Source organism: Pristiophorus japonicus, chromosome 2 (genome assembly GCF_044704955.1).
Source record: "Pristiophorus japonicus isolate sPriJap1 chromosome 2, sPriJap1.hap1, whole genome shotgun sequence".
Classification (NCBI taxonomy): domain Eukaryota; kingdom Metazoa; phylum Chordata; class Chondrichthyes; family Pristiophoridae; genus Pristiophorus; species Pristiophorus japonicus.
This window is the reverse complement of record NC_091978.1, coordinates 244,520,455-244,533,404: the sequence shown is the minus strand read 5'-3', so window position 1 is coordinate 244,533,404 and position 12,950 is coordinate 244,520,455. Positions and strand designations below refer to the sequence as shown.

Below are 12,950 nucleotides of genomic sequence, written 5' to 3'. Positions count from 1 at the left end.
GGTCCCCGGCTGCTTCCTCCGGCCGCTAGTGTTTCCTCCCACCCGTCGGCCAGGCTGTTCATTTGACAGAGATATGTTATGTTTTGTTATGTCATATAATTATGCTTTTATACCATATTAGATTTAGAATAGTTATGGAAAAGTACAAGCAAAAATGAATTCAAAAATCAAATGTGAAAATACTTAACTGGAGGAGGGGTAATTAGAGTAAGTTAAAAATGAACTGGCCCAGGTGGATTGGAATCAAAAATTGGCAGGCAAAACAATAACTGAACAATGGGACGCTTTCAAAGAGAAGATATTTCAGGTACAGACTCAACACATTCCCACCAGGGGGAAAAGAAGGGTATTCAAGCTAGAGCTCCCTGGATGACTAAAGATATAGGGGGACAGGAGGGCAAGAAAAAGAGTGAGAGAGCTATAGTGATAGGAGATTCTATTGTAAGGGGAATAGATAGGTGTTCTGCGGCCGCAAACGAGACTCCAGGATGGTATGTTGCTTCCCTGATGCAGGGGCCAAGGATGTCTCGGAGCAGCTACAGCGCATTCTGGAGGTGGAGAGTGAACAGCCAGCAGTTGTGGTGCATATAGGTACCAACGGTATAGGCAAAAAACGGGATGAGGGAGCTAGGAGTTAAATTAAAAAGTAGGACTTCAAAGGTAGTAATCTCAGGATTGCTACCAGTGCCGCATGTTAGTCAGAGTAGGAATTGCAGGATAGTTCAGATGAATACGTGGCTTAAGGAATGGTGCAAGGAGGAGGGATTCAAATTCCTGGGGCATTGGAACTGGTTCTGGAGGAGGTCGGACCAGTACAAACTGGATTGTCTGCACCTGGGCAGGACCGGAACCTATGTCCTAGGCAGAGTGTTTGCTAGTGCTGTTGGGGAGGGGTTAAACTAATATGGCAGGGGGATGGGAACCTATGCAGGGAGGCAGCGGGAAATAAAAATGGGGCAGAAGCAAAAGATAGGAAGGAGAAAGGCAAGAGTGCAGGGTAGAGAAATCAAGGGCAAAAATCAAAAAGGGCCACATTACAACATAATTCTAAAAGGACAAAGTGTTAAAAAAGCCTGAGGGCTCTGAGTCTCAATGCGAGGAGCATTCGTAATAAGTGGGATGAATTAACTGTGCAGATAGCTGTTAACGGATATGATGTAATTGGAATTATGGAGACATAGCTCCAGGGTAACAAAGGCTGGGAACTCAACATCCAGGGGTATTCAATATGCAGGAAGGATAGACAGGAAGGAAAAGGAGGTGGGGTAACGTTAATGGTTAAAGAGGAGATTAATGCAATAGTAATGAAGGACATTAGCTTGGATGATGTGGAATCTATATGAGTAGAGCTGCGTAACACCAAAGGGCAGAAAACATTAGTGGGAGTTATGTACAGACCACCAAACAGTAGTAGGGAGGTTGGAGATGGCATCAAACAGGAAATTAGGGACGTGTGCAATAAGGGTACAGCAGTTATCATGGGTGACTTTAACCTACATATAGTTTGGGCTAACCAAACTGGTAGCAATACTGTGGAGGAGGATTTCCTGGAGTGTATAAGGGATGGTTTTCGAGACCAATATGTCAAGGAACCAACTAGAGAGCAGGCCATCCTAGACTGGGTCTTGTGTAATCTGGTGCGTTGCCCCTTGGGGAAGAGTGACCATAATATGGTAGAATTCTTCATTAAGATGGAGAGCGACACAGTTAATTCAGAGACTAGGGTCCTGAACTTAAAGAAAGGAAATTTCGGTATGAGACGTCATTTGGCTAGGATAGATTGGCGAATGATACTTAAAGGTTGACGGTGGATAGGCAATGGAAGACATTGAAAAATCACATGGATGAATTACAATTATTGTACATCCCTGTCTGGCATAAAAATAAAACAGGAAATAAAAATAGAACAGGCTCAACTGTGGCTAACAAGGGAAATTAGGGATAGTGTTAAATCCAAGGAAGAGGCATATAAATTGGCCAGAAAAAGCAGCAAACCTGAGGACTTGGAGAAATTTAGAATTCAACACAGGATGACTAAGGCTTTAATTAGGAAGGGGGAAATAAGAGTATGAGTGTAAGCTTGCAGGGAACATAAAAACTGACTGCAAAAGCTTCAATAGATATGTGAAGAGAAAAAGATTAGTGAAGACTAATGTAGGTCCCTTGCAGTCAGAATCGGGTGAATTCATAAAGGGGAACAAAGAAATGGCAGACCAATTGAACAAATACTTTGGTTCTGTCTTCACTAAGGAAGACACGAATAATCTCCCGAAAATACTATGGGACCGAAGGTCTAGCAAGAAGGAGGAACTGAGGGAAATCCTTATTAGTCAGGAAATGGTGTTAGGGAGACTGATGGGACTGAAGGCCGATAAATCTCCAGGGCCTGATAGTCTGCATCCCAGAGTATTAAGGAAGTGGCCCTAGAAATAGTAGATGCATTGGTGGTCATTTTCCAAAATTCCATGGAATCTGGATCAGTACCTATGGATTGGAGGGTAGCTAATGTAACCCCACTTTTTAAAAAAGGAGGGAAGGGAGAAAACAGGGAATTATAGATCGGTTAGCCTGACATTGGTGGTGGGGAAAATGCTGGAATCAATTATTATAGATGTAATAGCAGCGCATTTTGAAAGCAGTGATAGGATCGGTCCAAGTCAGCATGGATTTATGAAAGGGAAATCATGCTTGACAAATCTTCTAGCGTTTTTTGAGGATGTAACCAGTAGAGTGGATAAGGGAGAACCAGTGGGTGTGGTGTATTTGGGCTTTCAAAAGGCTTTTGACAAGGTCCCACACAAGAGATTAGTGTCCAAAATTAAGGCACATGGTATTGGAGGTAATGTATTAACGTGGATAGAGAACTGGTTGGCAGACAGGAAGTAAAGAGTGGGAATAAACGGGTCCTTTTCAGAATGACAGGCAGTGACTAGTGGGGTGCCGCAAGGTTCAGTGCTGGGACCCCAGCTATTTATAATATACATTAATGATTTAGACGAAGGAATTGAATGTAATATCTCCAAGTTTGCAGATGACACTAAGCTGGGTGGCAGTGTGAGCTGTGAGGAGGATGCTAAGAGGCTGCAGGGTGACTTGGACAGGTTAGGTGAATGGGCAAATGCATGGCAGATGCAGTATAATATGGATAAATGTGAGGTTATCCACTTTGGTGGCAAAAACAGGAAGGCAGATTATCTGAATGGTGATTAGGAAAAGGGGAGGTGCAACGAGACCTGGGTGTCATGGTACATCAGTCACTGAAGGTAGGCATGCAGGTACAGCAGGCAGTAAAGAAAGCAAATGGCATGCTGGCCTTCATAGCGAGAGGATTTGAGTACAGGAGCAGGGAGGTCTTACTACAGTTGTACAGGGCCTTGGTGAGACCATACCTTGAGTATGGTGTGCAGTTTTGGTCTCCTAATCTGGAAAAGGACGTGCTTGCTATTGAGGAAGTGCAGTGAAGGTTCACCAGACTAATTCCTGGGATGGCAGGACTGACCTATGAAGAAAGATTGGATCGGCTAGGCTTATACTCAGTGGAATTTAGAAGAATGAGAGGGGATCTCATAGAAACATCTCAAATTATGTGGGTACTGGACAGGTTATATGCAGGAAGAATGTTCCCGATGTTGGGGAAGTCCAGAACCAGGGGTCACAGTCTAAGGATAAGGGGTAAGCCATACAGGGCTGAGATAAGGAGAAACTTTTTCACCCAGAGAGTGGTGAATCTGTAGATTTCTCTACCACAGAAAGTTGTTGAGTCCAGTTCGTTGGATATATTCAAGAGGGAGTTAGATGTGGCCCTTACGGCTAAGGGGATCAGCGGGTATGGAGAGAAGGCAGGGGACTGAAGTTGCATGATCAGCCATGATCATATAGAATGGTGGTGCAGGGTCAAAGGGCTGAATGGCCTGTTCCTGCACCTATTTTCTATGTTTCTATATTTCGATGAAAAATTGCCCCAAGCCCCGTTTGAGGTGCATTATTCTAATTAAATGAAAATTTATCACTCGCCGTAAATGGAACCTGAATGACCCGTATTGGTGCATGAAAAAACATCCGGGCGGTATCAGAGATGCTGTGCTCCGTGGGGTGGCAGCAGGGCAAGAGGCGCTAACGGGTCTTTTCGGAAAGTGGCAATTTCAGCCTCATAGAGATTAAAATGAAACAGGAAAAGGAAGCTTATGATGAACGTCAGGTTAGAAATCAGTAGAGAACAAAGCCAAATACAAAAAGTACTGGGGAGAACTGAAAAAGAAAATAAGAGGGGCAAAGCGAGTGTGTGAGAATACATTAGCGGGTAATATAAAAGGGAACTCTAAAATCTCTTATAAACATAATGGCCCTGAAATTAAAGTCAGCGTTGTAGCTAAAGAGTATGTCACCAACCTCTGAACAAAATCTGCACTTACCTGCTGCGAACCCCCCTTCAAGAAGTTGCTTTGAAACGCTGCTGAGGTGTGTGCATCATCATGCATTAGTGTACCTGGGATCGCGTGGGATGGAGCTCCTTTCACTGGCCAATCAGGAAACATAGAAAGCCCATGTGTTACAACTTGTAAATTAAACAGTGTGTTACTAATTCTACTTATTTGACAAGTACAGTACTTGGCTTTAAAAAGCACAGGGAATACTTTGATGTAAGCACAATTATTCACTGGCAGACTCTGCAAAATTTAAAAAAAGACTAAAATGATCTCATTCCTCAAACCAAGCCTTTACAGCTGGCTGGAAGGTTCTGTTATGTGTTTGTTTAATTATGATACAATTTTCTCATTTCCCCCTCACCTTACACATTGCTAACAAGCTCCTACGCTTGTTTGCATCAGCCATAACATTTTCCAGGGTAATTGATGCACTGTAGGTGGACAATTAGCCTAACTTTTCACCAGCACATTTCAATAGGACTTGAAAGTTACAGCAGATCATCTGCATATTCAGAATTTGACAGATCGCAGGTTCGGGATTTAGCGCATGTGCAAGAGGAAATCCAAAACTTGCAGTCAATTTCAAAGATGGCATGACAGCCTACTCTGAGAGTACACCGTCATACCAACCTCAAATTCAGGGCCATAAAGGGACCAAAAAGGAGATCTTATAGAGGCAGAAGGCATGGCTGAGGTACGAAATGAGTACTTTGCCTCTATCTTCACTAAAGAAGTGGATGCTGCCAATGTCACAGCAAAAGGAGGAGGTAGTAGAGAAATTGGACAGGGTAAAAATAGATAAAAGGTTGGCACCACTCAAAATTAATTGGCACATGGAAAAATACATGTTAGTAAATTATAAAGTATTACAAAGTATTTACAGCACAGAAACAGGCCATTCGGCCCAATAGATCCATGCTGGTGTTTATGCTCCACATAAGCCTCCTCCCACCTTTCTCCATCTAATGCTATCAACCTATTCCTTTCTCCCTCATGTGCTTATCTCACCTCCACTTAAATGCATCTGCCATTCATCACAACTACTTCTTGTGGTAGCGAGTTCCAGATTCTAACCAATTTCTGGATAAAGAAGTTTCTCCTGAATTCCTTATTAGGTTTATTAGTGAAGATCTTATATTTATGGCCCCTCGTCCTGGTCTCACCCACAAGTGAAAACATCTTCTCTACGTCTACGTCTACCCTATCAAACCCTTTCATAATCTTAAAGACCTCTATCAGGTCTTTCTAGAGAAAACAGCCCCAACATGTTCGATCATTCCTGATAGATAGAGGGGCCAAAATTGCCCCCCTCCATAAGCTCCATTACCGCCTCTAAGAGGCAGGAATGGAGCAGAGAGGCCTTACTGACCGGGGGCGCTGGGGTAAGGCAGTTTGGCTGCGGGAGGCATACACTTGGACTGGGGTAAGGCACTTTGGCTGGGGGAGCAATGCACTTGGACTGGGGTAAGGCACTTTGGCTGGGGGAGCAATGCACTTGGACTGGGGTAAGACACTTTGGCTGGGGTAGGCATGCACTTGGACTGGGGTAAGGCACTTTGGCTAGGGGAGGGATGTACTTGGACTGGGGTAAGGCACTTTGGCTGGCCCTTGCTGTCTTCTGGGGAGCTCTGTCCTCTGTCGCTTCAGGAAGTCAAAGTGGATCGAGTTACAATTTGCAAAGTCAGTGAGACCTTGGGATGGGCGGTTCCAGTGACACATTCCTGTGACAGACTAAATGGTGGCACAATTGAGGAACAGTGGAGGACTTTTAAGGAGCTCTTTCATAGTGCTCAACAAAAATATATTCCAGTGAAAAAGAAGGGCAGTAAGAGAAGGGATAACCAGCCGTGGATAACCAAGGAAATAAAGGAGAGTATCAAATTAAAAACCAATGCGTATAAGGTGGCCAAGGTTAGTGGGAAACTAGAAGATTGGGAAAATTTTAAACGACAGCAAAGAATGACTAAGAAAGCAATAAAGAAAGGAAAGATAGATTACGAAAGTAAACTTGAGCAAAACATATAAACAGATAGTAAAAGCTTTTACCAATATATAAAACGGAAAAGAGTGAAAAAGTAAATGTTGGTCCCTTAGAAGATGAGAAGGAGGATTTACTAATGGGAAATGTGGAAATGGCTGAGACCTTAAACAATTATTTTGCTTCGGTCTTCACAGTGGAAGACACAAAAACCATGCCAAAAATTGCTGGTCACGGGAATGTGGGAAGGGAGGACCTTGAGTCAATCACTATCACTAGGGGGGTAGTGTTGGACAGGCTAATGGATCTCAAGGTAGACAAGTCCCCTTGTCCTGATGAAATGCATCCCAGGGTATTAAAAGAGATGGTGGAAGTTACAGCAGATGCATTCGTTATAATCTACCAAAATTCTCTGGACTCTGGGGAGGTACCATCGGATTGGAAAGCAGCTAATGTACCGCCTCTGTTTAAAAAAGGGGGCAGACAAAAGGCAGGTAACTATAGTCCGGTTAGTTTAATATCTGTAGTGGGGAAAATGCTTGAAGCTATCACTAAGGAAGAAATAGCGGGACATCTAGATAGGAATAGTGCAATCAAGCAGACACAGTATGGATTCATGAAGGGGAAATCATGTTTAACTAATTTACTGGAATTCTTTGAGGATATAACGAGCATGGTGGATAGAGGTGTACCGATGGATGTGGTGTATTTAGATTTCCAAAAGGCCTTCGATAAGGTGCCACACAAAAGGTTACTGCAGAAGATAAAGGTACGCGGAGTCAGAGGAAATGTATTAGCATGGATCGAGAATTGGCTGGCGAACACAAAGCAGAGAGTCGGGAAAAATGGATCCTTTTCGGGTTGGAAATCGGTGGTTAGTGGTGTGCCACAGGGATCGGTGCTGGGACCACAACTGTTTACAATATACATAGATGACCTGGAAGAGGGGACAGAGTGTAGTGTAACAAAATTTGCAGATGACACAAAGGAAAGCGGGTTGTGTAGAGGACACAGAGAGACTGCAAAGAGATTTAGATAGGTTAAGCGAATGGGCTAAGGTTTGGCAGATGGAATACAATGTCGGAAAATGTGAGGTCATCCACCTTGGAAAAAAAAACTGTAAAAGGGAATATTATTTGAATGGGGAGAAATTACAACATGCTGCGGTGCAGAGGGACCTGGGGATCCTTGTGCATGAATCCCAAAAAGTTAGTTTGCAGGTGCAGCAGGTAATCAGGAAGGCGAATGGAATGTTGGCCTTCATTGTGAGAGGGATGGAGTACAAAAGCAGGGAGGTCCTGCTGCAACTGTACAGGGTATTGGTGAGGCCACACCTGGAGTACTGCATGCAGTTTTGGTCACCTTACTTAAGGAAGGATATACTAGCTTTGGAGGGGGTACAGAGACGATTCACTAGACTGATACCGGAGATGATGGGGTTACCTTATGATGATAGATTGAGTAGACTGGGTCTTTACTCGTTGGAGTTCAGAAGGATGAGGGGTGATCTTATAGAAACATTTAAAATAATGAAAGGGATAGACAAGATAGAGGCAGAGAGGTTGTTTCCACTGGTCGGGGAGACAAGAACTAGGGGGCACAGCCTCAAAATACAGGGGAGCCAATTTAAAACCGAGTTGAGAAGGAATTTCTTCTCCCAGAGGGTTGTGAATCTGTGGAATTCTCTGCCCAAGGAAGCAGTTGAGGCTAGCTCATTGAATGTAGGAGCGGGCGGGTAAATGGAGCTGAGTCCACGGCCAGATCAGCCATGATCTTGTTGAATGGCGGAGCAGGCTCGAGGGGCTAGATGGCCTACTCCTGTTCCTAATTCTTATGTTCCTATGAAACTTCAGGGTGTGGCTTATCATCCAAGGGGATCAATCAGAAACAAAGAGTGGAGCATGGTGGCCATTTTGGCAGTATAAATAAACGCGTCCTTTTATAATATGGCGACCAGAACTGTTCACAGTACTCCAAGTGTGGTCTACCAAGGTTCAATGCAAGTTTAACATAACTTCTCTGCTTTTCAACTTTATCCCTCTAGAAATGAACTTGCTTACTTTTTTATGGCTTTATTAACCTGTGTTGTTACTTTTAGTTATTTGTGTATCTGTACACCCAGATCTGTCTGCTATTCCTCTACCCCATTTAGAAACTTAATTTCCAAGGAATATGTGACCTCTTTATTCTTCCTACTAAAATGTGCCACCTCACATTTATCTATGTTGAACACAATTTGCCAATTACATGCACAGTCTGCAAGTTTATTAATGGGGGGAAAATTACGGTTGAAAGCTTCCTTCGGACAAACGCCACCGACCCAACATTTTTTTGCGAAAATACCTGGTGATCCCGGAGGAACATAGGATCCCAGTCGGAGGCCTTCATTCGCTGTGCATTGTACGGGAAGGTACCCTCCAGGTACGTATTTGTATCCTGGAATCATGTGGGCCTGGACCACTAATCACTATGTAGTATTCTCATTGATAATAATGGGAGCTCTGTTTTTACGAGCTCCCATTACTATCAATGAGAATACCCCCCTAAAACAAGAAACAGAGCACAATAAATACAAAAAACACCTCACATATTTAAAATTAATTGAAATTGAATGTAATTAAATGTTTTACATCGTACGTACCCGGCGAGGCCGCAATTTTCGGCCCATTGTCTTCCTGTATTTTGTCGCAGCCCTCCTCTGTATTAACTACACCCCTAAATTTGGCGTCATCCACAAATTTTGAAATTGTACTTCCAATTCCTGAGTCCAAATCATTTGTGTAAATGGTGAACAAAAGTGGTCCGGCACCGATCCTTGTGGTACAACTCTTGCTTGTCTGACCAACTACGTTTAACCCTACTCTCTGTCTTCTGTTTTGTAGCCAGCTTGCGAGCCATTCTGCTACTTAGAAAAAAAAATTAAACAAAAGCCAGAGTGGATTTGTTAAAGGCAAATTGTGTTTCACTAACTTGATTGAGTTCTTCGATGATGTAATGGAGATGGCAGATGAAGGCAGTGTGGTTGATGTGTATATGGACTTCCAAAAGGCATTTGATAAATTACCACATAATAGAATTGTTAGCAAAATTGAAGCCCTTTGAATTAAAGGGGTTGTGGCTATGTGGAACTGAAATTGGCTAAGGGACAGAAAGCAGAGAGTAGTGGTAAACAGTCACTTTTTAGACTGGTGGGAAGTGTACAGTGCTGTTCCCCAGGGGTCGGTATTGGGACCACTGCTTTTTTTGATGTATCTTAATGACCTTGAATTAAAAGTTTGCAGATGATACAAAGTTTGGAAATGTAATAAACAGTGAGGAGGATAGTAGCAGACTTCAGGAGAACAGACAGACTGGTAAAATGGGCAGACACATGGCAGATGAAAATTAACAGAGAAATGTGAAGTGATTAATTTTTGTATGAAGAATGAGGAGAGACAATCTAAACAAAATGGCACAATTTTAAAGGGGATGCAGGAACAGAGACACCTGGGGGTTTGAAGGTGGCAGGACAAGTTGAGTAAGTTATTAAAAAGGCATACACGGTCCTTGGCTTAATAAATAGAGGTGTGGGAACCAAAATTGCCCCTTCCAATAAGGCCTCTGGCCCCCTGAAAGCAGTGGCCACGGGACGGTGTGGAACGGCCGCCAAATCTCCGTGGGGGCCGCCATTTTTTTAATTGCCTTTCCTCACCATTGGAGCGGTGTAGGGGACCGCTCCACCCATTTACCCGCCGTGGTATGCACGTGGCGACCCCTTCAACAAATTGCCCAGCGGGAAATATCCCTTTTGCGGAATTTGCCCCGCGAGAGTGGCGACGCCATTTTACTTTTTTATTGTTGGCTTACTGCCAGATCTGCTCGACAATTATGCCCCCCGGGTTCGGCCAGGCCATCAACAGGCAGCCTGGCACCCACTCTTGGGTGGCAGGCCGCTGGCCCAGTCGAAATCCTTCCTGGTGGCCCAGTGAACATATGTGAAAATTATGCAGAGTTCGCTGTGACCCTCCCCTTTAACTGAAGGGGAGGGATGTTGTTACGTGTCAGCGCAACACGCCACGTCTGCGTCGCGCTGACGTCTTCAGCGATGCACTGTCGTAATCAGTGATGCGCTGATGTCATCAGCATGGCGCTGATGACTGGTCGGATTGGCCAAAGCCGCTTCAAGGGCACTTCCACCCCTCAGCTGCCACAACTTCCGCCCCAATAGAAAAAATACTTCAAAGTTCCAAATATCAACACATCACCGCCGCAACCCATGCTTTAAAAAAAAAAGGAGGGTGCATCCCGTTTCGGGTGGTGGGTAATTTCAGACCCATGGAGTACAAAAGCAAGAAAGTTATGCTAACCCTTTATAAAACACAAACAGTTCACCTGCAACAGGAAACAATACAACCCACCTTTACAGACCCAACTCTCAAAGACCAGAGAAGCCTTCCCAGCAGCATCCATTTTATATGCATTTAGTAAATTGCTGTGAAAAAAAACATGAAATTGCAGCTGAAAGCATTTACCATGAACTTCAGGTGCTTAATCAAGCTCTTGCATGCTTTTTGTGAGGCGACACTTCGCCCGTTTAAATGTATTACCGAATAACATATGCCACAGAAATCAGGTAAGAAACAGGTGTATGGTCTATGTCTAATTTCCAAATGGGCAAAGAATACTTTAACAGAAAACATGTAAAAATGTGATTAGGCACCTGAAATTCATGCAAATTAATGAGAATTACTGCCATTGCCTGATTCGCACAGGGGCCATGGATAAAAACATTTTTGTTGGGGCTGTGAAATGAAACATTTTAAACGTCATGGCTTCCTGTATCCTCTGCTAAGTAGTTACTTGTATGCTAATGAGGTAAACATGGACAGGAGTAGTGCCTTTATTGGCAGCCTGAGCTGATCCAAATTGTACATTTCTCTATAAAGCAGCATTCACATAAGCTATTGATTTTTTTCCCTTCACAGGTTCTTTGCCGCTGGATTTTAAGTGTTAAAAAGAATTATCGAAGACATGTAGCATATCACAATTGGAGACATGCATTTAATACAGCTCAATGCATGTTTGCTGTGCTGAAGTCCGGCAGGATTCAGGTTTGTCACTGTTCATTTTACAATCACATGGTATTCATTTGTTGCCGATTATTATTTAGACTCCCCTACTCTTCACCACCTGTTATGCACCATTCTGTAACAGGGAGGGTGGTCAGTTGCATTGTCCAACACCTGTGGCTCTGATACCCCTGATCTAATTGCCAGAATAACACAACTTGGATAATTTAATGCTAGATTATCCAAAAATCATTAATGCCTTCACAATTAATATAAATTTAAACAACCATACTTGAAACACCTTACTATTTGTATCCACAATTTACATACAAAAAATTGCTTTGTGCATTTTAGTATTTTTTTTAAATTGGGAATTAAAATAAGTTTCTTTTAGAGGGAAATGTGTCAGTGCTGCGAATTGAATGAAGTGGAACATTTTATGGTTTAGCATTCCCATTGTATGAAGCTGTGCTCTGAACATGCTAATTCGTAAAATCTACCCAATATATTCTACTTTTGACCACTGTCAAAATTCCCATATCAGGCATGTAGCATGAGTCAACTGCAGAGTAATGTTTTTCTCTGCACAGACTGGCAATTTTGTGGTAATGAATAAAGAATGCTGGCAAGATCTATGCTATGAGTTTACAGTAGGCAGTTGTTTGGAACTTTACAAATATATTTTGGTGGGATCCTTACATTTATCAGAGAAAGGAATTGTTATGTCTTCAGATGCTCTAACAATGACTCCACGAGACAATGTGTTGTGCTTGAACTGTAGTGATCTTAGTCCATTTAATGTAACTCCAGAGTGAAGATCACACATGGTGGTCTGTCTTTTATACTAGGCCTGGCACATCTGTACAGGTAACTTACAAGTCTCCCACTGCAGTGCCCTCTGGTGGCACACCTTGTAATAGTACAAGCAGTAACCATGTAGGATACATGACATCACTCTCCCCCCAGTCCTTATTGCAAATCGCCTTTGCATTGACTGTGCTCTGGGCTTAGCTCTATCTGGCTGACTCTTGGAGGGTCATTTCCATCTTGGGTGAGCAGGTGGTGTTTCATTGGCAGTAGAGTTGCTGGTTTCTGTTTGTGCGTCCATGACCACTCCATTCTCCACACCCCCTCCCCCCCCCCACACATACAGATTATGCCGTTGGCTCATTACATTCATATACATTCAAGTCCAAAAGAAATTTGCATTTACAGTATTGCATTCGTGGTACCATGGTGAGGTAAGTACATTTGAATGGTGAGGTACATACTTGGGATATACTTGGAGTCAGTGCTGGGGTCAGCACCGGTGCATGAGGACAAACTAGTGCCAGAACTGCTGGATGGTGTCCAGGTAGTCTGGTGGTGGTGCGGTGCCCAGTGCTGGGATGTGGGAACCTAGTTGGCTCATTGCCTGCTCTTGGGGCTTTTACCATCGGGCAGGTTCACAGATGCCTGTGACCTCCCTGTCCTCTCCTTGCGCCCCGGGTCGCTGCT

General features: G+C 43.5%; 1 protein-coding gene across 2 annotated transcripts in view; it reads left to right on the top strand.

Moving 5' to 3' along the window:
• The window catches only part of pde5ab (phosphodiesterase 5A, cGMP-specific, b), a 192,232-nt gene that overhangs the window by 129,358 nt on the left and 49,924 nt on the right, over positions 1-12,950 (top strand). For both annotated transcript variants that reach the window (XM_070871121.1, XM_070871128.1), the window contains one exon: positions 11,370-11,495. In XM_070871121.1, coding sequence (XP_070727222.1) covers positions 11,370-11,495 — 126 coding nt within the window. The remainder of the gene's footprint in view (positions 1-11,369; positions 11,496-12,950) is intronic.